A 26745-nucleotide genomic window follows, 5' to 3' on the forward strand; every position below is an offset into this window, starting at 1 on the left:
TTTCTTTTCCTGCGGGGGAAGAGTACGGGAATATGTCCCGTTCTTTCTTTTCTGTAGCGTTGCCAAGGAGGAAAGACGTTGATACCACCACCAGCAGCGGTAGCGACAGCAGCGGGGGACAAGGAGGGTGACGTTTCAAAGATGAAAGCCTTCGGGGCAAGAGATGGAGTGACGGGTCGGGTGACAATGACGATGGGTGGCTTGGGGGGGGGAGTGGGGAGGAGTCCAACAACTGCACCGCGCAGCGATGCTGAAGGGCAGGAAAAGGAGAAAAAGAGTGGCAGCACTCAAGAGGAGCACCAGCACATCAATGTCCCTGTCTCGTCGCGCAGTTTATGAATCGACAAGCAATCGAACTGGTTGTCTCCCAGGTCAACAGAGAGAGAGGGGGGGAGAGCGGCTGGACAAAGCGAATGAGCACTACACACACTGCACACCAACACACATGTAAAACAAAGAGGAAACGACACCGAATGACTTCCTCAGAACGCATCGCGCGAGCAGAAGCCGAAAGACATGCGAGCAACAGAGAAAAAAACAGCAAAAAAGGCCCCACGGTGAAAGGCGGCGGATGCACGCGCAGCCGTGAAGTCATCCTCGACAAGCAGAAGAACAGAAGGAAAGAGAAGAGAGATCGAGGAAGTGCAGCAGGGCACGAGACAGTGCGCAGCGCCAATTCGATAGGGCCACCGCATAGGCAGTGGTTTGCCGTCTAGGAGTGGAGGTATCCAACAAGGAGCCTCCTCGCGCTTTCCAAATGTCTTCACAAGAGTGACTAATGATGAGAAGCGCCGTAGATTCTATGTGGGCACACACACACACCCGTCCCCCCCTTGCTCATAGGTAGAGAGGCACACACACACACATCTAGACATAGAGACATGTATATATATACACACATATAGATGTGTATGTGCGTATGTGTAGGTACACCAACGGCATTTCTTTCATCGATTCGTCATACGAAGTCCCTTCACCCTTCATTGTTTTGCTTCCAGGGGCACGGGAGCGCCCCGCGGTTAAAGCCACACGTGCGTCGTGCGATGCAAAGGGGAGAACCACTGGGGCAGTGGACAGCCCGAGAGCAGAAGCTTTGTGAAGCAGGGAGGTGAGGGCAGCGGCACCAGCAAACGCAGCCTCGATGAGCATTTGGGTAGCAGAAAAGAACAAGACAGAAAAATGGACAAAGAATACGCCAACATCTTCACAATCCAGCGAGCAACACGCCGTCGTCACGGCGATGATAGCTGCGTCAGTGGCACATTCACCATCCGGCACGGGCGGTGAGGAAGGGAGAAGAAAAAGACGATAGTGATGCCACTCGCCTTCCACGTCCGACTGACCATTTTACGTCGCTCAGCTTAACTTCCCGAGCTCTGTCGCGCGACTGGCGCGCGCTTCACCGAATACGAGATAACCGCCCTTGCGTCTGACGAGAGGAGCACCCGTGGGCACGCCGGCTACGGCAGTAGTGGTGGCTGACAAATGATTAAGTGCAGTGCGCTGATGGCGTCAGCGGCGGCAGCACGAGTCATACGTGCCTCGACAATGGACGGTGTCGGGTGCGACGTCAGGTGTTCGAGTCGGTAGGCAGCCGTTGTCGCGGACTCGACCCCAAGCAGTACGTCGTGGTGTAAGCGGTTTGTGGGAATGGGTGGAGATCCTGAAAGTTGGCCGGCGCGCGGGCGAGCGGGTGGCTGCAGCGCAGTAGCACCTTTTGACAACGCAGCCAAGTATGAGCGCTGCTGCTCAACCACATGCGCGCGTGCCGAGAACTCGGCAGTGACCGAATCGTACAGCTCCTCTGGAGAAGGCAGATCGAAAATGCGTACAATAGGTGCGTCGGCGCACCGCGGCGACCGTTTCCTGCGCGCCTGGGGCGGGGGTGGCGAGGGATTCATCGTCCTACGCGGAACCAAAAAGGAGCCTGATCTTCTTCAACCCCGCACAAAGTGATCAGGCACAGTAGAAGGCGTACAGGCGAGCAGAGGGTTTCTTCTACCTTCGCGTTGATGGCACCCGCATGAGGCTCGGACCTTTCATCTTGCGAGGGATGCAAAGAAAAAAAAGGGTAATGTAGTTTTTGGGTGGCGAACAAGGCGAGCGTTCGGCGGTAGCGTCTGAGCAGTACTTCAGCGAGACGGACACGAAAAGGGGATGGAGGAGACGCTCTCAAAGTTAATCAGGTTCATCCACACACGTGCGCCGCATCGCCCCCGCCCTTTTTTCCTTTTCGCTTCTGCTGCCCTCCTCTCCACCCAATTTCTCCTCATCGCATCGATGGCGCCGATATGATACGCGCACACGCAGACCACGCCCGTCGTTGTCGTTTGTGAAAGGGGGGAGGAGGAGAGGGCAATAACGGCTACCCTCTTCGAAAAAAAAGAAAAAAAAAAGAAACAGCGCAGGCAATGTGCGTATAAGAGGCGCCGCCGCCATCACCCCCTTTCCTGTGAAAGGGACACTCTCTGGGTGACCCCCTTCGCCGCCGCGCCACCTCTCTTTTGCAGCGTCGGCGTCCCTCATCGTCTTCAGCGCTCGCCCACGACGAGTTGCCTACCGTCCCTGTTTTTTTTGCTGTGTTTTTCCTGGTGCTCTTTTCCTTGACAAGAGAGGGAACTTCAGCTCGTCCCGTCACCCTGGACGGGAGGCACGATTTAGACACCACCAGTCTGTAAAGCCGCACATCGCACGCCGAAAAAGCGTCAGAAAATCGGCCACGAACTGAGAAGAGGGGGGAGTGAAGGAAGGAAGTGACATCTACGCGACGGCATGCTTCGGATCCGTTATGCGAGGGGGTAAGCCGCAGATGGGAATTGCCCAAGAAGCAAGCACGCACATGGGCGAGGGGAAAATGTGAAGAATGGCGCCAAGACGAGGCAACAGCGACGCTAGGCACGGTGATACAAAGGGGAAGAACAGAAAACGAGTGGACGCGCATGGGCATGGCACGCGGCCGCACGCACGCACACACACACACACGCCAAGTGCAGCCACAACACTAACACCCAATGTGGATGTCTTCCTTGTTCTCTGCAGCAGGTCAGTCTCGATGAATGGGCCCCACCATCTCCCAGTACTCATCACCATATCGATTCAGCTCCGCCGTCTTGAACTTCACACGGTGCGCGCGGCGAAGCAGCTCGTGTGCATCCTTGTTATCCTGAAGCCCTTTGAGCGCAGGCAGCATATCCTCGAACGACAGCGTCAAGAGGTGAGGCTCCTCCCATTTCATTAGAGCGATACCAGTGCGAAAGATGATCTTCCATCCCTCTGAGAAAAAGATGTCCCACACTCGCAGCAGCGCCCGGAAGGGAAAGTGAGACACAAACAGCGTCAGAAACCACTTTGACGCGAAGAAAGAGGGCTGAATGTCCAGCTCGTCGAGCCGCTTCGACAATCGCGGTAGCAGTCGCGCAAGGAGACGCTTCAGCTGGTAAAAGAACTGCTGCAGCAGCGGAAATCCAGGTCGGAACAGCTCCCGCATCTTGTACCGCTCGTTGTACATCATCTCGTGCAAGGCCCAGAAGGACTCCTCCTCTGACATTTGCGTAGACAGAGCTGCGACGAGGAAACCCATGCCCTGCACGTAGCCCACCTCCGGATCACAACCGGCGTAAGCGTGCAGGACGTTGCGCAGAAACGTTTGCCCAACGCCACCGGCTTCCTGGAAGAGAATGTGGGTGGGAAATGTCCGGGCAAGATCGCGCGAGATGATCGCGTCAACCTCCTTGTCCGACAGCTTCTTGTCTCGAAGCGCCACATAGACGCCGCTGTTCTCTTCAGAGTTCAGCTGGTGAAACGAGCCCATGAGCAGCTGCCACGCAACACCTCGGAAGCGGCTTGGGATACCTTTGCGGCACCGCTCTTTCAGCTTCGCGTGCATTTTCGTGTTCGTCTTGTTCCAGTCGGCCGCCATGTTGGCCCACTTGATTTCTCGCCGGACCACCTGCTTCCCATCAATACGGCGAATGTACTTCCCCTCCCTCTCCTTGGAGCTCTCCTCGATCACGAACCCAAATTCGTCTACCAACTGCTGCTCAGCATCTTGCTCCTCAAGCTCGGCGGCGCTGTCGTTGCCGAGATGCAAGTGCTGCCCTTCAGCGTCTACCGTCTCCAGTTTGTCGCTATCGGACTCATCTTCCGTGTCCGAGTCGCTGCCACCTGTCGGTGCCGCATGCAGCTGGCTCCTGCGCAGCTGCCCACGGAGATCTGCGCTCACCGTCACGTGCACGGTTTCCGGCATCCGCGACGTTGCACACGATGATGCGTTTCGCGGCACGGCAGTCATGGAAGCTGCTGGCGCACCGGATTCCTCTAGCGTGTGAATGGCCGGGCTGATGGGCTCCAGGAGCCTCTCCTCATCCAGGTCCGCAACCAGCAAGGGCGAGGAAACCAGCTGAACGACCTGCTCAGGACCGTCTAACTCATCGGACGACTTCTTTGGCAGCGCGGCACTCTTCGGCGGTGGCTGCGAGGGCGGACGTGCCCGCACGTTTACAGGCCGCTGCGCTGTGCCGCCGCGCGTAGGGAGGGCCGTAGTGGTAGAAGCCCCACGCGTGGACGCTGCCGCAGCGGTCCCCTGTCCACTGGCAGAGGCCGCATCTACCGTGAGCGGCTTGTGGCCTTCGCGAGTGGCACAGCTACCGACGGAGGAGCTCTTGTCCAAATCCTGCGATGCGGCCTCGTCCTCGGCGCAGCCCGCGAAAACGCTTTCGTCGTCCATAGCGAGCCCGGCGGCGAGCCCCACGTGAAACGGTTCCACGGCGAAGCGGCGAGCCCCAGCAAAAATAGAAGACGTCAGAGAGGAAGCAATAGCGACTGAAAGAATGTGCGAGCAGCACCGCTGTGGCTGATGAGCTCTTCTTTCGAGACACTTGCGTTGTTTGGCTAGTGTGTGTGTGACGCGCCTGTGCACTTGTGCGTGTGATGCGGGCGTGCAGCGTAAACGCTGCGCGAGCACAATTGTGTGTCAGCAGCTCTCTCCACCTTTACGCAGCAATTGACTGGCGAAGCGGAAAGGGGGAGGGGGCAGGGGCGAGAAGAGGGGGAAGGCTGACGTCGCGAATAGGGAGAGAGACCCCGCCTCTCCTTCTGATTCTCGTGCAGGAGAGCAGGCAGCGGCTTCTGTACGCACGTCCACTCGTGAAGGGACTCCTTTAACGAACAAGCAGTGAGAGTGCGAGAGGTATCGCGCCCCAGGCGACAGGTGGCACTGCGTACGCGTCGCCACCGCCGAGCCCCGGCCTCGTGTGCTGAGAGAGAAAAAGAGAGCCAAAATACCACGACACAGACACACAAATAAAGCTGAAAAGGCGTCAAATCAAGCGGATCGAAGGTTTTCGTTTTTCTTTTCGGAAGGCGTGCGGCGCACAAGCTTCCTCCCTACGCACCTTTTCAGGGCCGAGTGCTCCGCTCTGAGAATAAAGACGGAGAAGAGCACACATGAAGAGAAAGGAGTTACGAGAGGGAAAAAATGACAGAGATATGGGAAGGGGGACGGGGAGTCGCAGGAGAGGAGAACGATGGGCAACAGCGCATATAGGGTTGCACGAAACCTCCCGAGTGAGAGACGAGAGAGGAAACAGTGAAGGGGAGCCGGCTAGGTGGCGAAGAGAGTGAAGAAGGGGAGGAGGCACCGCGGCAGCGGCGAGTCTCTCCCCCTCTCCTTCAGAGTTGTTTTGCACGTCTCGGCGTATGGTGGCGTCAAGGAAGCTCTTGGATTGCACGCACCACATTCCATTTCACGCGCGATGCGGACGCCGTAGCTAGTTGTGTCGTCGTTGTCGCCGCCTTCGTTTACGTTGACATGGGCGCCCTCTGCACCCCTCTCCTTTTCCGTCGTCGCAGCCCTCCCTCCACGCCCTCGGAGTGGCGACAGGGCAGAGGGAAGGCGCGCAAAGGTCAGCTAAGCAGCGAATCGGCAAAAAAAGAGGGAAGAAAATCGCTCCCGCCACTCATACGACCTTCACTCATGCAGCTCAGAGAGGGGGGAAGGCGGCCGGCAGACAACCACATAGTAATGCATCGCCGGCCCATGGCAGGCCACTCTGGTGCCCATCTGGCCCGCCCCCCTTTCCGCTCCACCCGCGGGCTTTACTGAGGGCGCGCACATCAGCGAAAAATGATGCAGGGGAGGGAGGGCGGCTTCAGGGCTGGAAGAGAGGGGGGAGGGGGGAGGCGCAGAAGGTCGGCAAGCTCACGCACGAAGAAGCGGCAAGCAAAGAAGGGGCAACACCTCAACGTAAACGGAATAGGAAGCAATACTGAGCAGCAAAGTGGAAACGGCTAAGCAGAAGAAAACAGAGCGAAGGCAACGACCGCCGCAATCGTGTGTGTGCGTGTGTGCCGTCCTGTCTGGATCTCGGTGAAAAAGACGGTTGCACTCACTCATATGCCTTACACCTCTGCCCCGCGGTGCCTCACCTGCACCGCTTCGCCAACGCACGCCGAAGGGGGAGGGAGAAGTGAGGTGATAACTGACGGCGGAAGTGGAAACAGCAGAAGGGCCAAGGGAGCCGTTATGGGCACAGGGACAGAAGATTATGCACATGGTATCCGTGCGCGCATCTGCGTACGCACATCCGTGGGCTTGCCTACCGCCTACGTGATCTACTCACCAGCACGACAACCTTTGAGAGACACGTCCCTTTTTCCCCCTGCACTTTTGTTCTACCCCGATTGCGCCTTGTACTGCGCCGTTAACTCCTTCACATAGGCACTTTTGAAACGGATCCTGAGCGCGGCCTTGAGCAGGTGAGCCGGCCGTTTCGACTCCTGGATGCTCTTGAGCGCCAGCAAGAGCTCTGTCTCTGTCTTGAGTGATAGCAGCCGCTGCTCTTCGATCTTGAGCAGCGCCAGTGCGACACGGTAGACCGGCTTCCACCCTTCGCAGAGAAACATGTCCCATATGCGGGATGCGAGACCGAAGTTGAAGTAGTAGGTGAAGACAGTCATGAACCAGTGCACAGCGTAGAAGTACGGTTGTACCTGATGCCGATTGTGCAGTTGATCGTACAGTTTGGGCATCTTCTGCTGCATCAGCGCCTCGAAGACGTAGAACATACACTGCAGCTGCGGAAAGGAGGGGGAGAAGATGCCCTTCATGCTGTACTTCTCCTCTTCCATGAGAGCGACGAAGGCCCAAAAGACGTCCTCCTCCTCCTCCACCTGAAGGATGAGGGTGGCAGCGATGAAGCCCATGCCCTGGCAGTACCCCACGTTGGTGTTGTAGTTTGCGTAGGCGTGCAAAATGCCCCGCAGTAGCTGCTGCCCCTGGCTCGACTCCCCCGCGCAGAAAAGGCGGTTCGTCGGGAAGGTGCGATGAAGATCACGCTCGATGACATCCTCCAAATCTCTCGACGTTAGCGGCTGACTGCGAAGGCGCGTGTAGAGTCCCGGGTTGTCGTCCCGCATCTGCCGACTCTGCAGTAGCCGCTGCCACACAAGGCACCGCAGCGACTGAGGTATGCCGCGCCTACAGTACTTCTTCAGCTTTACAGGCGCCACTGCTTCCCAGTTGTTGACGATATGCTGCCACTTTTGAAGACAGGCGCGGCTCTCTTGGTTGCTGCGGCGCTCGCAGTCCTCTGTGGCTTTCTCCTCCTCCGTGACGCGGAAGCCGAACATGTCGTGATGCTCATAGGGGATCGGGTAGTGCTCGCTTACATCTTTCATTTCCTGTCTAGAGAGGACGTGGGCGGTGTCCTGCTTCGCGGATGGCTCGGGAATCTTCGCCGCGCCGTTGTGGCCACCATCCATAGTGTGTGAGACGATCCTCTCCTTCTTCTCGCTGCCTTTGTCTGCGGGGCCGTAGTTCACGCGCCCTGTGGTAAAGGTGATGGTGGCCGGTGATGACCCGCGGCGCAGTCCTACTTCCTCAGCATGAGGGAGGATGACAGTGCTTGCCTTCAACATCGTCGCTGAGGCGCCGGTGGTGGCTATCACAGGGGTGGCGGTCGTGACACCCTTCATGATCGTAATCACTGGTCAGCAACAAAGCGAGACGAAACGGAGGAAGAAGAGGCAAAAGCTGTTCGGCGGCAGCGCAGCCTACACTAATGTTTACAGAAAGGCGTCCTCACCTCAGCTGGAGGGGGCGGGAAGGGGGGCTGTTCTGCGGAAGTGAGGAAAAAGAAACGGGCATACATCAGTGAGAATATTCCCGCAAATCGTTGTGCGTGACAGAGGTGCTGGGCGAATCGGGCCTGCTTTCTGCCGTGCAGACGAAGCCCACAGTGTCACTCCTCAGATGGCACCACGACAGCGACGCTTAAAGGGCCTGCAGTTAGCTGCGCACGCCGCTTGTCGTTTATTCTCGGCGGCGGTAACCTTTGTGAGCCCGGCCTAATCTTTGCGTAGGTCGGTGTGTATGCGCATGGGTGGATGTACGCTTGGTGAGAGGGTTGGTTAGTGAGGTGTGCACCAGAACAAAACGCCGTTTCAAGGGCAACCACATGTTCGCACGAGAGAACGAGGAAACGAATTGTACGCAGCCGTGACGAGAGGCAAAAAAGTGCAGAGGGCAGATGAGAGGTGTAAGGAGAAGGACAGAAGCACGGAGACAGCGACGAGAGAGCAGAGGCCAAGAGGCCACACATGAAAGGGACTCCACGTTTGCATGTCGAGAAATGCGACGGGGAAGGAAGGGAGGCGGATGTGAAGAGACTCGTAAAAGAGGAGAGGGGGGTGGGCAACACCCCGTGCGCTACAGCGCAGCACCCGAGCCGGGCGTGTCGGCGTCGTCGTCTGTGTTTTTTTTGAGGTACGTGATACACACTAGAGAGCTGCTGCAGGTAATCGTAAACGAGCATCGTCACGGCTTCGTCCTCTTCCTTGACAGTGGCTGGTGCGGTACTTTCGTGCACAAGGCTCTCACCAGCTTCTCATATCCCTAGTGTCGGCACACGAAGCCAGTTCCCGGTGCGTTGAAGCAAGAGCTTCACCTGTGGCAGCGAAGCCTCGCGCAGCGCCGGTGTGAGCATGGCAGCTGAAACCGGTGAAGCAGTGGCTGCAATGCAGCACACCAAAAGGCGGTGTAGAGCGAGCCAGACGAAAACAAAGCGCAGTCTTCAGGGACTCAGACAAAGGGGCAGCTGAGCGCTTCTCGAGAAACCTTTGGGCGGCGCCTGGGCGTACACTCCTGCATCGGCGGTGGCAGCGGGCACGGGCGCTGTCAGCTTCCCAAGGGCGGACGTGCGCTTCCAATTCATCGCAGCTCGTGCAAGAAGTACCGCGATAGCGCCCCCCCATGCACTCGCTCCAGCATCGACGCTGGCCATGCACTCCTCTCACCATGAAGGAGCCTATGCCGCCGGGGTGTACGGGTGTGTGTCTCTGCTAGAAGGGCGGTAGCGGGATAAGGAGTCTGTCCGTCTGCCACTCCGTGACGTGGGAGAGCTCCAGCGGCACCCCGCACAGAGCTCCGCCAACCCTCATGAGGGGAAGACGGGACAAACTGTAAGAACCGAAGATGCAGCCGAGTTGAAGGAAGTCGTGACGATGCAAACGCGCTGAGAGAGAGACGCGACAGTCGAAGGATACATGCCAAGCAGACGACTGCGCAGTACCGGCACCTTCAGCAGCGAAGGAAGTGGGAGCCCGAGAGGAGGCGCGCGAGAGAAAGCGGCACACACATAAAAAAGAAAAAAGAATGACGGGACAGTCTCAACGCGATCACGGCAGGGCTCACCCTCAGCCCCACCCCCTCCCCCTACCCTCCTCGCCGCTCCATCTGGATTTTCCACACACGAGGCAGCGGCGTCGTTGGCACCCGTGGCGCACGCCTCAGGGTTCCTCTTTCCCTGCGTGATAGGGTCGCCCGCTTTGCTTTTTGCTTTCTCTTATTTTTTTTCGTTGAATCACAGTGTTAGTTACGCGCTGCTACACCCCCTTTTTTTGCCAGTTTCCGCTGCAGAGTTTCGAGTCCCTTGACTGGCGCCCGGCGGGACCACGGGCGAAAGGCGTGAAGACGACGATGCAGCACTGCGTACGAGAGATCGAAAGACGGTGGGGAGGCGGGGAGGGGCGGGGGGCACAGTTTCCCCTTCTCTCCTTCGCTCTGCTGGTGTCGGAGTATGCGACTCCTCCAGGGCTTCGAGAGAAGGGCGCGCGTGGGCATGTCTCGGCATACCCAGGGGAGCCCCCTCCCCCACACACACACACACCCGAGCCGAACTAGCTCATCAACCACCTTTCTAATACACAGTTACATGGCAGGCACAGGATCACCCGAGGAGTGTCATCGAAACCGACGACACGTCGCCCTAGCGGCAACTGTGAAGCGTATATTCAAAAAGAACTCTGTAAGAAACAAGAAGAGGAGCGGCCACGCGACACCGACCGCTCTCCTGTGGCGTACCCTTTACGTAGGAAGAAAAGGCAAGCGAACACAAAGAGAAAACGACGACGTCAAGGCTCGCCCGTTACAGTCCTGCCAGCAGCCGCCCACCTACCCATGGACCATGCATTCAACGACAACGCACAGAGGTGAGTTCGCACCCTGACAGAAGCAGCCACAACGAAGTGGCTTCGCCTTTCACAGCAGCCATCGGTGCCACCGCAAAAAAAAAGGGAGAGGCCACCGTCTTTGACTTTATGCCGCCTGCCCCTATCACGAGCTGCCGCTTACACGCAGGTTTGCGTTCGTGCCTTGCGCCTCCAGTCGCAGAGCATCCTTCATACGGCCGCTGAAGATGCCGTAATTGCGCTTCAGATTGTCTATCTTGGTCTTGATGAGGTTCTTCATGACACCTTTCGACAGGTGACCCTCGCTTACCAGCCACGGAGCGGCGTGGCGCACCATGTTAAAGTCCGGGTTCAGATTCATGATGAACGACTCGAGTACGAGCACCGCGAAGAGTAGCGACACGTAGGCGGGGTCCATCTGCACATTGTTCTTGCGAATGCTCTCGAAGACAGACTGCAAAATGTTCGTGACGGCATTTTCGTCGTTGCGCGTGGGGCGGAAGTGCTTAAAGAGATCACCCAGGTCGCGGCGGAAGACCTCAGGTTCGGCGTAAGGCTGACGGTCGGACATGGCGAGAAGACTGTCCGCGCACTGCTGTGGATCCCAGCGCACAAACGACTCCAGCATATTGTGCGTGATGGCGCCCTCGTGCTCGGTAAGCTGCTGGCATAGTCCGACGTCGATCATGGTTACTGTTGGCTCATGCGGGTCACTTGTACAGTCGATGAGAATGTTGCCCGGATGCATGTCGCCGTGAATGAAGTTGTCGCGCAGAAGCATCTTGCACCACGTGTTGAGCCCTTTATTCGCCAGCACATCGCGAGCGTGGGGTGGCAGCGACGCAAGGAACTCTGGGTTTGCCGGTTTGCCTTCGCAGAAGGTCTCCACCAACATCCGCTGTGTCGACAAGAGAGGCTCGGGGAACTCAACGTAGCGCTCCGAGTTGAAGTTCTCGCGGAAGCGGATAAGGTTTTGCGCCTCCATGCGGAAGTCGAGCTGCGCGGCCAGGTGAGTCGTGAACGCCAAGGAGAGCGACGGAAGGCGGTAGCGGCCGAGATGAGGGAGCCAAGCGTCCAGCTTCTTCGCGAGCGTGTTGAGAATCGTGAAGTCTAGCACGATGTTCTCAATGATGGCCGGGTGCATGACTTTAATGACAACCTTACGCTTGGAATTCTTCAGCTTCGCGAGATGCACCTGGCCAATAGAGCCGGAGCCGACCGTCTTGGGCTCGATGGATTCAAAGACTGTGAAGGGGTCGCACTGGAGCTCCTCACCCAAGATGCGCAGCGTGTCCTCGTACGGATGGACATCGACCTCATTGTACAAACGCTTAAAGACATTTCGAAATTCAGGGGCGAACAGATCCTCGCGTGCACAGCTCCATTGCCCAATTTTAATGAAGACGGGGCCTGCGCGCTGGACCGCCGATAGCAGCATCTCCAGCCACCGATCCCGCCACTCTTCGCGCAGGGACATGATGAAATACAGAGCCGCAACCGGAATGAAGATGAGCGCCAGCTCCACCAACCGCCAGCACACAGCGATGCGCGACGGGCGCAATACCACACGGCCCTCCAAGATAAGGTTGCCTTGCTCGTCCACGAGCGGCTTCAGCACTTGTGGCGGCGGCCGAGTCCGTTCTCGATACTGAACATACACCGCTAGGCAGCCCGCACTGGCGGCAGGGACGCCAAGCACTGTCAACGCCACCTTGCCCATCCGAGAGCGCCAGATCTTCATCTTTGAGCGCCAGCTAAGTAACAACCTCCGAAAAACGAGAGGAGGCAGCCCGCAAGTAGAAGCGCCCCTACATGTATCATCAAACCAAGAGCGAAGCGCGCACACGTCACCGTTAGCAAGGGTAGGTGAAGGTGGCGGTGGTGGATGAGATGCGCACTCCAAGCACCAAGTGGTGAAAAAAGGGCCGACCCTGCAGCTTCCTCCTCGTTGTTCACGTTCAGGTCCCGCCAACTCGTCTCAGGACAGAGAGCTGGCGCAGAGAAAGGAAGCGGTGAAGGACTCAAGACGGTGAAAGCAAAGATGGACGCGAAACTCAGTGAGTAAGCGAGTATGAGACACTCTTCTTCGAATACACGCGCCACATCCGACAGAACCCTCTCGCCCTGTCGAAGGGCCGTCGCCTGGTGCAAAGCAGTGCCGCACATGCGGCACAGCGAGCGCGCTCCCTCAGTCATCGGAGCACGACCTCCCCTTCAGCCTCACAGCCCCTCTCCCGATGCCGGTCGTCACGCGCTGCTACGCCCCTCCCCTCCCCAACCCTCGGGGTGCGGCTCAGACTGACCAGACCAGGGTCCAGCCGGAGAGCTGGGTGGCAGGCGCTCCCGTCACGCTGACGCTCTCGCCATCACGTCAGCGATACATGCGTGCTCGCCACCGCCGTTCGCTCCGCCGCAACGTCGAGCAGGACCTGGTCCCCCGACACCCGCAGCGATGACTCACTCTCAGGGTCGCGTGCATACGGCGTAGCGACCCTGAGAGTGAGTAGCAGAGGTGAGCCGGCATTTGGCAGGGGACAGGGAGACTGCTGGGCCTCCGGCACAGAGAGTGGGGGGCAGTGGCGCCCTGACGTACCTCGCAGAGGTATCCCTCCACATCGGGGTGATGAGGGGAGCTGCCTCCGCCCTTTTTTTTTCTTTTCCCAAGACGGTTCCTTCGCGGACGCACTGCACGAAAAGGAAGCATTCGCGCGTCGGGTGGACAAGTGAACGTGCATGGGAGCGTGAGAAGAAACGCATGCTATTGAATGCGGCGGGTGGCCAATATATATATATTCGATGTGCGCATGCGTGTGTTTGATGGGGGAAGGAGGGTGATTGCACCCATAAATGCTTGCCGTGGGTGTGAAGGAGTATAGGTGCCGAGGGCGAGGATAAGAACAACAAATGGCATTCGAAGCGGCAACGCCTCCTACCTAACGTTGCTTTCGCGCCTTCACCACCATCCCCCATCCTTGACCGCTACAGTCTGCCCAACTTCCACCAATCCCCGCACACACGTCGTCTTCAACACCATCCACCAAGTGGCCATGGAAGGTAGTCCGTGCGCCATGTCGCGCGGCGCGGGTCGGTGACGCGTTCGTTTATGTATCAGTTCTTTAAAGGGGAACAGAAGAGGGGGAGCGAGAGAGAGAGAGACGCAGACGGGCACAGGCGCGCCCGAGGAAAAAAAACAGGCACCGACAGATAGACAGACTAACCAGCGAAAACACACCAACAAGTGAAAAAAGGGGGAAAAGAGATGCAAACAAAAAAAGATACGCGTACATGAGAGAATGACGACAACAGCCAAACCAAACGGACAGCGAAAGTGAGAGGAAGACAACAGAAACAAAACGGTGGAGAGGGGAAGAGGCGCCGTGGCGCACACCCGCACACGGGGGAAGGAGAGAGGGAGAAAGATATACACAAGAGGAGACGGCAGACAGGGCGAGCGAGCGGTGCTGGGGTCCAGAAGGCAAGGGACCTCGCCAGGCTCGGCAAGGGCCGCAACACAACCATGAGTGCATAACCGGCAGCAGCAAACGGAGATAGAGTTGTTCACCGGCCTTGGCCATCCCGCAAACTCGCTCTCGTACACAAAGCGACGCAGAACGAGATGCGAATCATGTGAAAGACAGGGAGAAGGGCAGCAAGGCCATCACGATCCCAGAGGGGGGAGAGAGCCAGCACACACAGGCACACACACAGACGCACAAGCAGACGCCTCGTCCTTATCGATACAAACCGATACACAGATACGGAGCGTACTTCACAGACACGCACACACACACAACATGAAAGAGACACGGGGGAGATGAAAAAGGAAGGCCTTTCGGAGGGCAAACGCCGTAGACATCATCCATGAAGCCATACTCGCAGAGGCGTGGGCACGTCGGAGGAAGGGGGGAGGGTGCGAGTGGCGGCACGTTCCAATAAACGGCATAAAAACGCGCCGCTTACCCATTATTTCGCGCACGAGATGTGATTCTTTCCAGCCAACAACAAAGACCGTAGAGGATTTTCGCTTGAGATGAAAAAGGCGTCGCACTTCGCAACATGTGCGGAAAAGGATGGGAGAGAGGGAGAGAGAGACGTGGAACGCATCCAGCGTCAGAGAGCCATGGTAGCCGTCTTCCAACAAGTAGTCGCCACGTTTAGTGTCTCGTAGGCTGCTGTAGCCTACGGTGGCTTGCCTCCTCATCAGCACACTGTGTCGGTCTTGCATCTCTTGATGAATCTCAAGAGGGTTACAGGCGGAGGAAAGCGCCGAGGAAATTACCGATCACACACACATGCACACAACCTTTTCAGAGGGCGACCTCCTGAGACCATCTCTTCTCTACAGACTCCACGTAATCTTTGACATCCATTCCGCGGCCTTCTCTTGGTTGCCCTGGGCCAGCTCGAGGAAAACCTCCAATATGCAGTAGGCGAACATCGTATCGCGCTCTGGCGTGTACTCGGCCGCACCCGCCGGTGCCACCTCGTACATCTTGCGCATCAGCGATTCCATGATCGAGTGCGCCTGATTCCACGAGCCCGTGAGGATGTGCGAGATGGTCAAGTTCACAAAAAGAGCTTCTATGCGGCTACGCTGTGCAGCGTCAAGCGGGTCGCTGCTCGAGCTGGTGACAAGCGAAGACAGCGAGGCTCGGCGAAGAACCTTCATAGCCCGGTCCGGGTCGTTCAGGTGAACGAGAGCCTCCACTACGTAGATCAGCAACGTCGCATGCAGGTTCGATGGCAAAGGGTGGCGCTCATGAGCATTCAGCAGCTCCTGACCGGCTTCCGCTGCCGCCATGTAGTTGCGGCGGCTCAGCTCAAGAGCCATCCAATAGAGCATGGCGTACTGCAGGAGAGCCTCTTCGTGGGGGAACGCCTCCACCACGCTACTGAATGTGTGGCCCTTGGGCACTAGCAGGAAGAGGGCATTCTGGACGGCCGCCGAGGCGATATGCTCCACGGCAGTCTTCTCCGCCGTGTCTCTTGACGACTCGATCGCCGCCGGTCCAGGAACGCTCGTTGCACTGGGCAGGAGCATGAACTCAAAGTTGGAGTACACCTTACCACTTTGTAGCATCGCGCTGAAGGTGTTCTGCTGTTGCTCGTAATCTGCACGGCGCTGCTTGCGGGCTTCCTGCTGCACACACGACACTGCTGCCTCCGCGTAGCGCACCCAGAAGATAGCGGACGCCTTCATCGATTCCTGCAGGGCGAGGAACGCATGCAGGGCGCCTTCGTAGTCCTCCCGAAGCAGTGCGCACAGGCCCACGTTGTACTGGATCGGGTGGAGGAAATGCTGCCCTGCTGGCTTCGACGCGGCCGCCTTCTCCGCCTTGGCAAAGCACAGACTTGCCACGTTCAGCTTCTCCTCTGAGAGGGAAAAGACGCCTAAGTTGTTCAGATACACGGCCTGCTTCGCCGGATCGTTTTCAACGTTTGCGAACACATCATGGAGTCCGCTGGAGTCAGCAAAGGCCGCCTCCACCAACTTCATCAGCTCTGGCAGCACACGCACTTTCTCCATCTTAGAAGCGAGCACGCTCTGGACCAGCTCTTCGTCGTGGCGGCTCGACATGCGGCTCGTGGCCTTGCGCAACGGCCTCGTGAGGGTGTGGAACAAGCAGAGGCTGTACACTACCGTCGGTAACGCTATGTCCTGCGCGTTCTCCAGAATACGGCGCAGCAGCAGCATTGCCTCGTGCGTCTGACCACTGCGGGCGTAGAGAACAGCTTGGTTGTACACTGCCGTTTCGTGGCCCTCATACTGAAGCATCAGGCCTGGTGCCTTCATGTTTGGATCCTCGCCGCTGCCATCCGCGCTGGCACGCAGCGCGGCCAAGGCCTGCTCACTCGTCAGCTGGTGTTGCAGATAGCGGGCAACCACTAAGTTGTGCTGCACTTTCATATCTTCCTGCGGCATCCCTCGAAGAATCTTCTCTACTTCGCCATAGTTGCCGGCGGAGAAGGCTGTTTTGGCGTCAGCCAGCTGCTTCTTCACTACCTCAGTCATTGGATACGAAAGGGCGACAGAAGGCGCGAGGTTCGGGAGCGAACGGGCGTGAGTGAGCCGAAACCAGCAGACGGGCGAGGGCAGAGACACAGAAGCAGACCGAATCGGCAAATGTCACTGCGGAACAAATGGGGGTGAATGAGCGGAGAAGGCGAGAGGGAAGGCGAGGTGCTAAAACAACGAGACAGACGAAAAAGGGATCAATAAGGCCAAGATGCGGAGCCAGCGCGCGAGTCAAGAAAGCGCAGTCGCCGAAAAAGAGGGGGAGAGGATATGTGTGTGCGAGAGAGAGAGAGACAGAGAGAGGCAGAGTGCGCGCACGCGTGCAGGGGCAGACACCGGCAGGAGCAAAGAAGACGCGCGCCCAAGAAGCACTCGCTTAACCTAATGAGGTACGGGGAGGGAGGGAGGGAGACCGTGCGTCGCTTTGGAGCAGAAGGGTCAAACCTCAGAAAAGGAAGGGAGTCGGGGGGGACGCGCCCAGACCAAAACAGGAGAGGGTGTGAGGGGGTAAAAGGAGGCGAAGGGGCACCCGCCTGACGGCCTACAGTGTGTTGTTCACGAGAGAGGGTGTGGAGTGGGGTGGGGTGCCAGAAGGCGTGCGGGAGCCCGAGTGCCTTCGCATGCCAATTCGTCCGAAAGAGAAAGAGACCTTCTTTGGGTGTGCGCTATGTCGCTCTCCCGCCGTGGGCGGGGTGCACACCTGCTCGATGGCGCTAACGATGCCGAAGCCCAAGAACGATTGTTTGAGGAAAAACCACGTGCGGTGTGCTCCGACTAAACGCCGCAAAACCGAAACTGTGAGCGACGCGCACGCCAACGTTACTGTCGCTCGAAATGCTCCGAAAGCTAAGGTGGTAAAAGATGGGGAAAAGACAGCAAAAGGCGCCTCGTACACAGAGAGGTACGCGAACAAGTTGAGCGATACAGTCAGGTGAAAGTATGCAGTGACAACGTAAACCTGCTGTCAATCTGGGGAGTCGTGTGCGCCGGCAAGGGCGTGTGCAGGAGGAGGGCGAGGTGCTAGGAAAGATTACAGGGACGAGCGGCCGCTACGTCGATCCCGTCTTTTTTTCTTTAGGCACCCCGGAAGGAATCAGGAATCAGCGTAGAGGTGAACAAGCCGAAAATGGAGAGGGCAAGAGAAAATGAAGACAGGAAGAGCAGGGCGAGAGAGAGTGTGTGTGCGTGTGTGTGTCCGTGCACAAACCCAGCGAGGCTGCACAAGTTCCTAGGGCTCCCTTCCAAGCACGTGTGCTTATGCGCGCGTGCGTTATAATTTTTTTTGCTTGTGTCTTTGGCAGCCGATTCGATGAATGGTGGCAAGGAGGGTGAAGTTGTATCTCTGTGTGTCTCTGTCCCTGTGAAAAGTGGCGGTGGTGTTTGTTAAGGGAGGTGCAGACGCCGACGTGCTAATCTCGAATGCCCTTCTCTTCTTTCGGGCTCCCTTTTCGTTGGAGTGTCTGTGTGTGTGTGTGTGTGTAACGATGATGAGCTGCGCGTGTGCGTCGACGCTCAAGGATGACGTGCGACCCCACCAGGAACGGGTCGAGAACAATATGAGAGAGAGTGAATGTGATAGAGGTAATGCGTCTCGAAGGGTGTGGTGATTTTGTTCGTGGCTTCATCGAAGCTGCAACCGTGATGCGGAAGCCGGAACACGCTACGCGACTCCTCTCTACAAAGCAGCGCCAAACTCCTTCCGTCCGCAGGCAGCAGATGCGGTCAGCATCGGCAGGGCTCACCTTTACGCGCGCGCTCTCGCAGCGCTACCGGCCTCTCCCTAAAGGCGCTCTTTCCCCCTTCTCGCCATAGTGCAGCCTCTTTGGGGGGAGCCCCCGTAGGATACCCCTGGGCCATCGCGACTCCTCCATGTGTCCATGCCTCAGTGCTTGTGTGTGTGTTTTTCTTGTTTTCGTCCCCTTTCTCACAAAGAGGCAGTCTTCCAGACACAGGAGCACTGTTGGGGATTCTCTTCATGAGCCCGGTGGCGCCACCGCCGCTTGCGAGTAACCTCTTTGGTGCGCATATGAAGGTCGTGTGTTTGCCTCATGACGTGACCGAGGCACGTACCGAGACACAGAGGCATAGCAGCAACCCCTCGCGTGATGCACGCATAGCCTTTTCTGATAAGTACATCATCAGCAGAGGACGAATAGTTGTGGTTGTCAGCATGAGTGCACCTGCACACATATGGAGACACCATTCGCTCGGAAAAAAAAACGTCGCCTCGATCACTTGTCTGACTTCAACATCTTTATGAACTCCTCACGGGAAATGCGGTCGTCTCGGTCGAGCACGTCGCACTCACGAATAAGTTCGTGCAGCACATCCTCTGGGATGTCCTCGCCCACCTCCGCCGCTACCCGCTTCAGGTCATCGAGAGAGATAAACTCTGACTTGCCTTCTGTGAAGAGCGGAAAGGCAAGGTCCAACTCGTCGTCGTTTTCCTCGGAAAAAAAGCGCTGGCGCATGACAGCCTCAAACTCACTGAGCACCAGGTTGCTAGAGACGCCGCCACGATCCATCTCCGACACAAGCTTGCGCACCGCGTCCTTGTCGGGTTCGTACCCGAGCGCGCGCAAGGCCACCTTCAGGTCGTTTGGCGTCACCGTGTTTACGCCCTTTACATCCAGAACGCGAAACGCCTCCTCTATATCCCGCTTCTGCTGGTCTGTCAAGTCGCGAGGCAATCGGCAGCCATCCGCGGTGGAGAACGCTGTGTTGATCATGGATGCAAGAGGCGAGGACGTTGATATGCGCAGTACCCAGATCGCCCCCAGTCGCAGATTGCCACACAAAGCTTTCGCGAAGGTACGAAAATGAAAGGCAGAAACGTTGAACCGGACTTCCACGGTTACTGGATGATCTCTCGAAAGCACGGCGGTGGCAGATCCTATGCCTCCAAGCACTAGACGAGTGCCTCCGTCACACACATGTATGTGTGTGTATAATGACATGATCGCACAAGACGAGTATCAGCGGCACAGCGGAAGGTACAAAAGAGGGGGGAAGCACACAAACAGAAGAGGGCGGCAGAGGTGCATGCGAGAGGTCGCAAGGATCCAATGGAAACTAAAAGACGCCCTGTCGAGCATCGATGCCGCGTGAGCTCTCGAACCGTGGCAGACCACTGCACCTACTCGTTTGAGCGGTGGCGTAGCACCCACGCATCTGCGCGGAGCCCTACGCGTCCGGTGACGGGGGACGACGGCGGTTTGCTGCGAAGGCAGCGAGTCGAGTTGGCATCTGTAAGGGTGAGTTCGCCGCGACGTGGGCGGCATTTCTCTATTTGAATAGGAAATACACGAAAGCGAGGGGCGCACAAATAGGAAGCGAAACCGCTAAAAAGGAAAGACATCGCACACATACGTGGCAGCTGCACTGACCAAAAGTCAGGCACACACAGGGGAAGAAAAGTCGCAGTGGGGGGAGGGAGGAGGAAGCGGGAGGAGCTGTCGAGGGGGCCGCCTCCGTTCGTGAGTGATACCTGATGGTGGTTGGAAAGGAAAGAAACACGCGCATGCGATGCGTTTTTGCTCACGGCCTCTCACAAGATGGTAGTGACATCCGCCACAGCTGAGCGGCGCGCTCCGCCTCGGGTAAATGAGGGCGAAAACAAAAGGGGGGACAAAACGGGGAGCACAAGAGAGGAGAACCTTCCCGACACACACAAAGAAAAGCCTTCCTCTTCTCTGCGAAATCGACTATGGATAGTGATGCGTAAGAGGACTGTTCGGTGTGCTCAAAGAAGAGCTTATGGGGTTGGAGGGGGGACGCGTGTGACCAGAGAAGGCAATACTACGCTGTATAGGCGTGTCGATGTCATCCAGGCGGGACCACGTACGATTGGGCTTTCCCCGCGAGGAATCATTGAACAAAAGGGTCACTCGTTTCGACTTCTCAGATACAGATCATCGCCACATGATGTGCGCGTGCACACGGGCCTGTAGCCATGCACTCGACTCTCTCGCCCTCCTCCCTGTGCGCGCGCGGAGACGGGGACATGCAATGCTGCAGCGGTCAGCCTACAGAAACGCACCTGAGAGCGGAGATGTCTTCGGGGGAGTCGAGTTGACGTAGACCACGTGGCGCCGAACATGCGGGCAAGTGAAAAGAGTTGTTCACGGAAGTACGAAGGAGAGGACAATGCACCAGTTCTCTCACAGGTCCTTGATGAGCGGCATCGCAAGTACAGATACCCGCTTTCGTTTGTTTGTTTTTTGTGTGTGATGACATATTGCTGCCGCTGCTGCTGTCATGCCGATAGGCGGACCCGCATCCTTGAACGCGCGCCTCCACGGCAGGAACACCGCCAACAACAGCTCCAGCAACAACAACACCCGAGGAGTTGCACGTACACACACACGTGATGTGAGTGCAGGTGAGATGCTCTGCAAGAATAGAACTAACCGCGTTTGTGCGTGGATCGGGCGTACGAGCTCGTGTACTTCCTCGTCTCCTAAATCGTGTCCCCTCCTGCCCTCCATCTCCGCAACGCCTCCCGCTTTTCGTTGCCATGACTGCGCTGCGGATTTCGCTTTTGTTCGATGGATATCAACGCATATGTTAATATATAAATATATGTATATATATTTATATATTTATATCCGCACACATACGTAAGCGCAGTGGCTTCCCCCTCTGGGTCTCTTTCCTGCACCCGCAGCGCCCATGGCTGAGCAGCTGAGAGAAGGGCGCAGCATCTTGAGCAGGGGGAGGCGGAGGACACACACAAGAGCGAAGACGCGTTCACACCCTCACGAGGACGAGGGCACACACACGGTAACAGTTCTTTCGTACCAAGGCCCGCAACGCATAAGGTGCGAGCCAGAGAGAAAGCTGAAGCGCAGGCTGCCTGTAGGGCAGGAACGCCGTCGGGCTCGAGCAGTGCCCCAACGTGTGACCAAGTCGGCCCGACGAGCCCTTCGCTGCGCTTCGACTCCCTTCAGCAGGCACACTTATTTTGTCGCGTTCGTATCTCACCTGCTTAACTCCGTCATCCAGAGGCGCAGCCTCCAGAAATCGGTGGCTTTGGCAGTGTATGTACATTGCCGCCGCGGCGGTTGGTAGCGGCAGCCCAATCGCTATTCCTTCCGCCGCCAAGCGCCTGACCACCGCCACCGCGGCGGTTGAGCATCGCCCGAAGCGAGCCCAATATACCCCCACCGATGGCTGGCGCATTTGCCGCACGAGGCGCCGGATGTTGATATTCCTCTACGACCTCCATCACTGGTCGTGTCGTGAAGAGCGTTTGAACAAAGAGGGAAAGCATCGCCCATAGCGCGAGAAGAAAGCCCCGCACGGTGAATGGCTTCTTCTCCACGACACGGCCATTGTGAATGTACGCCATCTATGATATCACCTCAAGAACTGCGGTATGAGTGCCAGGCATCAACACCCGTCCCTCGACACACGCCACGATGATTAGGGACAGTGTAGCACGACAGCGAGGGAGTCGGACGCCCCGAGGCAAGACGGAGGGCATGGATCGCACGCGAGATGGGGAGAGGAGGCGAAGAAAGCGGAAGCCGTTGAGCACAAAAGGATTCCCACTCGGAAAGATGGCATCGGAGTACCGCACAGGTAGGAACCTGAGAACCAAGAAGCACGCGAGAGGGGAAGGAGAGGGTCTGCGCAAACGAGGCGACGCCGCAGGCTGCCCCCAAGCCGTCACAGCAACGTCGCATACCGATACGGAGGGAAGCGAAGAAGGGGCCTTCCGCAGGCGTTCGGCTGCCATTTTACAGCACAGTTATATATATATTTATACTCGCACAGACTGACAGACAGGCAGAGTGCCACTCCATCTGTAGAGTGCTCTTTCACTTCACGAATTGACCTTTGGCCGTTTCTTCTTTTCGCTTCCTTGCGCGGCAGCTCTTACGCCGCGTCCGCACGAGGGAGCATTCGCAGCAGAAAATGTATGTCAACGGTCACACAAAGAAATCCTTTTGCAAGGCTACGCTAGCAACTTCACGCGCACTCCCTCACAAAATTGTTCGTCGCAGCGCCGCCGAGGGGTCTCCACGCGCGAGCGACTCTAGCAGCACACACGCTCGGCAGAGGCGCTGACTCGTCAAGTAGCCACACTTTTTGCACGGCTTGGGTGCGCTTGTCGGCACCGCCTCCTGCGCCTGCACCTCCAGGTGCTCTCCACTGTAGACGGTGTCTGCGATGCTGCGGGGCCGCACAGCTTCCAACTCCTTCACGAGCGCCCGAGCAGTGCCTCGAAAAGCCTCCTTGGCGTAGGTGCACTCAGTGGTGAAGTAGTCGAGCTCTTTGAAGTGCGCGTAGAGCACAATCTCCTTCTCGTAGGCATACTTGAGTGGCTTCACACGTGGCAAGATGCCCTCGCCGGCGCTGACGGCACTCGTGCAGCGAGACAGCCGCGGCGCATCGGAGCGAAGGACATTCATGAGAATGGTCTCTGCCATGTCGTCGGCGTTATGGCCCGTCGCGATCTTGTCTGCCTTGATGAGGGCCGCCCCCCTTTCCAGGGCCTGGCGCCGGAAGACGCCGCAGAACGTGCAGTTGTTGCGCAGTCCAACAACGCGCACAATGTCGTCCATCGTCCAACCGAAGATGTCGCGGTACGACAAGATGTGCAGGGGCAGACCGTAGAAGGCTGAGTTTCGCTTCACGGTTTCAAGGCTGTCGTCGCGGTAGCCGACGATGCCTTCATCGATGCTGACCAGCTCAATGCGAATGCCGTACTTGTGTCGTTTATTGAGCGTGTCCAGCAGATGCAGCAGAACAGTACTGTCTTTGCCGCCGCTCGCTCCGCAAGCGACCACATCACCAGGCGCAAAGAGGCGCTCCGCTTGAATGGTCTCGTGGATCTCAGCCTCGAAGACGGCAAAGAAGCACTGACGGCACAGAAGCCGTCCGTCGCGCGGCCGCTTCACCGCAGCCCGCTCCACGCTGCACCTGCTACACAGAAGCTTCGGTGTTGGCATCAATGTGCTACGCCGACCCACTGTGTGGCCTGCGAGGAAGTGAAATGCGGTGCAGAGGAAAAGGAGGAGCCCGCCTTGAGCCCTTCCGCACAGAAAACGCAGCGGGCCTCACTAGAAAGCGTCGAATGCGGCACAGCCGACATGAGGCGAAGGGCGCGTTTGAGTTGTGGGGCAGCGATGCGGCCGAGTCTCCACACGGGGGGTGCCGTGTGAACCATTTCAGGCAGAACAAAAAAAAGGGTAAGAGAATTTGGTAAGTAAAGGAGAAAGTGCAGGCAACAGCACGTGCGAGGGACGAGAAGAGCGATGTAGGCATCACAGCAATCAGCTGAGGCGCGCGAGGCCGCCCACACCTTCCCGTTGTCGCTGTACCCGCTCCCAGGAACGTCTACGCTGTGTCGTCTGCAAACGCCTCAACCTCTGTTCTAGAAAATGTGCATCTTTTCGCACTAGACGCAGATGTCCCCCGACCTCGACGCTGTTAGAGAGCCATTCCCCTTCCCCCACTGAGCACGTGCGGGACATCGGGCTCTCAAAGCGACCGGTGTCCCCGTCCCACCCACTGCTACCTCCACGGCGAGTGCCGCACGACCACGGTGGGCTTCGCGAGCAGCGTTGAAAACACCCGGCTTTCCATGGACTCGAGGTGCCGCGGTTGCCGCTGAACGTCCATCGAATAGCGAGGAGCGCGTGCAGCGCTTGCTGAAGTTGCGACCCCAACGCTGACGAAGCTACTGGCCGAAACGGATGAAGACGCAGGTGGGTGCACGAGTCCGCTCGTCCACACCGAGCCAGTCGGCGGCGCAGGAGCTGGCGGGGGGCCCTTGCGCGGTGGTAACGACGCGGGCATAGCCGAGATAGCAGCGACATCCGGCCCAATGAAGGAGGCAATATCAGAGTAATAGGCGCTGTCCTCACCTGGGAGTGAGCGTTGCACAATGATGGACGCGGGCGGCTCCTGTTGCTTTTCTGTGCTGCCGTTGGTTGCCAGTGGTGTCCTCACCAGCTGGGAGGCATACCTGGCCTGCGGGCCCTCGAGCACAGCATGCTGCAGGGACGGCGAAGGTGGTGCCGATACGCTGATTGGTGTCCGCGCAGCCATCGCAGGCGGGCGTGGTGCCTCTAGAACCTTTGCAGGCGATATAGTGTCGTCGCGGAGACGCTTCTGTACGTCTGAGAAGCTTGCCCAAAGCGACGTCACACTTGCCTGCATCGCGGCCAGCTCTCGCCGCCCCTGCTCACTGTGTCTCTGAAGCGCAGCCTCTATTGCTGTGGCTTTGTCCATTGAGCGCCGCGCCATTCCGTCGAAAGTGTCTCGCTGAGCGGCAACCTGCCGGCGCAGGTCCCCGTGTGCTTGGACGAGGGACGCGTACTGCATCTGCTGCTTTTGAAGGAGCTGCTGCATCTGCCGTAGTGATGCCTTCATCTGCGCGATGTCCGTCGATACCGGTTGGAGAGACGATACCGCGTATACGTCATCGTTTGGAAGCTGCGTGTCCGAAGCGCAATCGTTGCTGGGCAGCCTCCTCGCCAGCCCAAGAGATCCGCCCTGCGCAGCCTTATCAGCCGACGATAAGGACCCTTGGCTGCCACGCACGCGAATCGCGAAGCTGCTTAGCTTCGGCATTGGGCGGAGGGACGATGACGCAGACGGAACAGCCGAATCTGCCGATGAAGCGGCTACGCGGGCTTCGTGAGCACCTTTCGCAATCGACCCCGTGGGAGCCTCGGAGCGTGTGCTGCTAAGCTCATCGATGGTACTCGGTAGTGCCGAGTCGCCTGCCGCAGCTGTCCTACCATCCGACGTACCTCCGTGCGCGCTGGCTGAACCTGCGTGGAGAGCGCTCGTTGGGTGGCGGTTGGATAACCTCGACTCTGCTTTACTATCGTTTGATGGGCTACAAGAAGCCCCAGAGTAGTGCTTGGAAGCTGCCATCGTGGGATAGACAGCGGAACTTTTCGGCTTGCTTGGGGTAGACCAATGAGATGCAGCAGGGGTGGCGGCAAGACGGTCTGGTGAAGGGGACCGAAAGCTAGACGATGTGCACGACGATAGACGCGCACGTGCACCTGAGCCCCTCGACGACAAATCCGTTTCACGGCCTAGGCTTTTCAACTTGACAAGAGCCGAAGGTGAAGAAGGCGGCGGCGGAGCCGGTGGTGAGGTTGCGCTGCCGAAAACGTCCGAGTTGGCCACCCAGGAAGGCGAAGAGCGTCTTCGCGGTTCCGCGGAAGCGTAGTTCCACGACGATGCGGGTGAAAGGGGACTGGATGAGGGGACATCCGTGGGGGCCGATGATGGAGAGCGCAGGAGCTGCCGCGTCGTTGTGGGATCCGATTTTCCTGGAGAGGCAGTGAGGCGATTGTCTTTGCCGTTGCTGGTGCTGCGGCGCAGGCGAGTCAAGCGGCTCAGTTTGTTCAGCCGGTGGTAAAATTCGAGGCCCGACAAGGCCGTCCCGTGGGCTGCCGGCGCCGGGCGCTTCAAGGGGGAGCGTTGCCGAGGCTTTGTGGGAAGGGGGCACTTCTCACAGCAGTCGAGGTGCGCCTTCATCAGAGGAAACGTCGTTTCCTCGCCACAATAAACGCATGCGGTCACGGTACTCATGCAAGGACGTTCTGTTCGACCTCCTAGACCATACCTTTGTGCGTCACGATTTACGCGGGTAGGCCAAGCGTTCGTGCGACCGACACCTAAAAGGGGGAACGCAACTTCGAGGTGGTGCAGGTAATACCTCGGCCCCCGAAATATCTATGAATGCGCTTCTTGGGAACTTCTTCCGGGATGAGGAGGGGGGATGTGAGCTGCAGCAGCAAGCACCGCCGTTAAGAGCCATGTGGAGAGGGGAGCAATAGTCACGAGTGAAGAGAACAGCGGAAGAGAGGGGGGACGCACCATGGCCGACATTAGAACGCGCGAATGAAAGTGCAAGCAGGATGGCGGATGGCCAAACCGCATCAGGAAGGAAAGCGCGGAAGGAGAGGCGCCAGCCCGAGAAGGCCATGCCTCCAGCTGCGGCTACGCGTCTGCAGCCACAGAGGGCACACGCACACTCGCAGGCCTCCTCGAGTGCCGGCAGTAACCTTTTCACAGACACCCGCATCTGCCGCGGTGTCCGCTGGTCTGCTTCGTCGGCGGTTGTCTCGTCGCGTTCTTGTGAGTGGCGAGGAATGGAGGATTAGGTATTGGAGTGCGGCTCATCTCACAGAAGCTTAGGTCCCTTGCCTGAACGCAAGCCCTCCGATAAAAACAAAAGATAACGCTCCCATGTCGGCCTCTTCCCTATGAACATATAGCACCTGTGCGTC

The 26745-nt window shown here is 58.0% G+C and overlaps 8 protein-coding genes across 8 annotated transcripts; all 8 read right to left on the reverse strand.

Moving 5' to 3' along the window:
* Positions 1-1460: 1460 nt before the first annotated feature.
* On the reverse strand, positions 1461-1901 carry LSCM1_00642 (uncharacterized protein; the record flags this gene model as incomplete). The annotated part of the gene is made up of 1 exon (XM_067318286.1): positions 1461-1901. The coding sequence occupies one exon, from the start codon at positions 1899-1901 to the stop codon at positions 1461-1463; it is 441 nt and encodes a 146-aa protein (XP_067174391.1).
* Positions 1902-3043: 1142 nt separating this feature from the next.
* Positions 3044-4726, reverse strand: LSCM1_00643 (uncharacterized protein; the record flags this gene model as incomplete). The annotated part of the gene is made up of 1 exon (XM_067318287.1): positions 3044-4726. One exon carries the CDS (start codon positions 4724-4726, stop codon positions 3044-3046), a length of 1683 nt encoding a protein of 560 aa, XP_067174392.1.
* A 1946-nt stretch (positions 4727-6672) lies between these two features.
* Positions 6673-7974, reverse strand: LSCM1_00644 (uncharacterized protein; the record flags this gene model as incomplete). The annotated part of the gene is made up of 1 exon (XM_067318288.1): positions 6673-7974. The coding sequence occupies one exon, from the start codon at positions 7972-7974 to the stop codon at positions 6673-6675; it is 1302 nt and encodes a 433-aa protein (XP_067174393.1).
* A 2638-nt stretch (positions 7975-10612) lies between these two features.
* Positions 10613-12208, reverse strand: LSCM1_00645 (uncharacterized protein; the record flags this gene model as incomplete). The annotated part of the gene is made up of 1 exon (XM_067318289.1): positions 10613-12208. One exon carries the CDS (start codon positions 12206-12208, stop codon positions 10613-10615), a length of 1596 nt encoding a protein of 531 aa, XP_067174394.1.
* A 2598-nt stretch (positions 12209-14806) lies between these two features.
* Positions 14807-16480, reverse strand: LSCM1_00646 (uncharacterized protein; the record flags this gene model as incomplete). The annotated part of the gene is made up of 1 exon (XM_067318290.1): positions 14807-16480. One exon carries the CDS (start codon positions 16478-16480, stop codon positions 14807-14809), a length of 1674 nt encoding a protein of 557 aa, XP_067174395.1.
* Positions 16481-18714: 2234 nt separating this feature from the next.
* Positions 18715-19212, reverse strand: LSCM1_00647 (uncharacterized protein; the record flags this gene model as incomplete). Its single annotated transcript, XM_067318291.1, has 1 exon — positions 18715-19212. The coding sequence occupies one exon, from the start codon at positions 19210-19212 to the stop codon at positions 18715-18717; it is 498 nt and encodes a 165-aa protein (XP_067174396.1).
* Positions 19213-21479: 2267 nt separating this feature from the next.
* On the reverse strand, positions 21480-21833 carry LSCM1_00648 (uncharacterized protein; the record flags this gene model as incomplete). Its single annotated transcript, XM_067318292.1, has 1 exon — positions 21480-21833. One exon carries the CDS (start codon positions 21831-21833, stop codon positions 21480-21482), a length of 354 nt encoding a protein of 117 aa, XP_067174397.1.
* Positions 21834-22470: 637 nt separating this feature from the next.
* Positions 22471-23439, reverse strand: LSCM1_00649 (uncharacterized protein; the record flags this gene model as incomplete). Its single annotated transcript, XM_067318293.1, has 1 exon — positions 22471-23439. One exon carries the CDS (start codon positions 23437-23439, stop codon positions 22471-22473), a length of 969 nt encoding a protein of 322 aa, XP_067174398.1.
* Positions 23440-26745: the final 3306 nt, after the last annotated feature.

This window comes from Leishmania martiniquensis, chromosome 36 (assembly GCF_017916325.1).
Source record: "Leishmania martiniquensis isolate LSCM1 chromosome 36, whole genome shotgun sequence".
Classification (NCBI taxonomy): Eukaryota; Euglenozoa; class Kinetoplastea; order Trypanosomatida; family Trypanosomatidae; genus Leishmania; species Leishmania martiniquensis.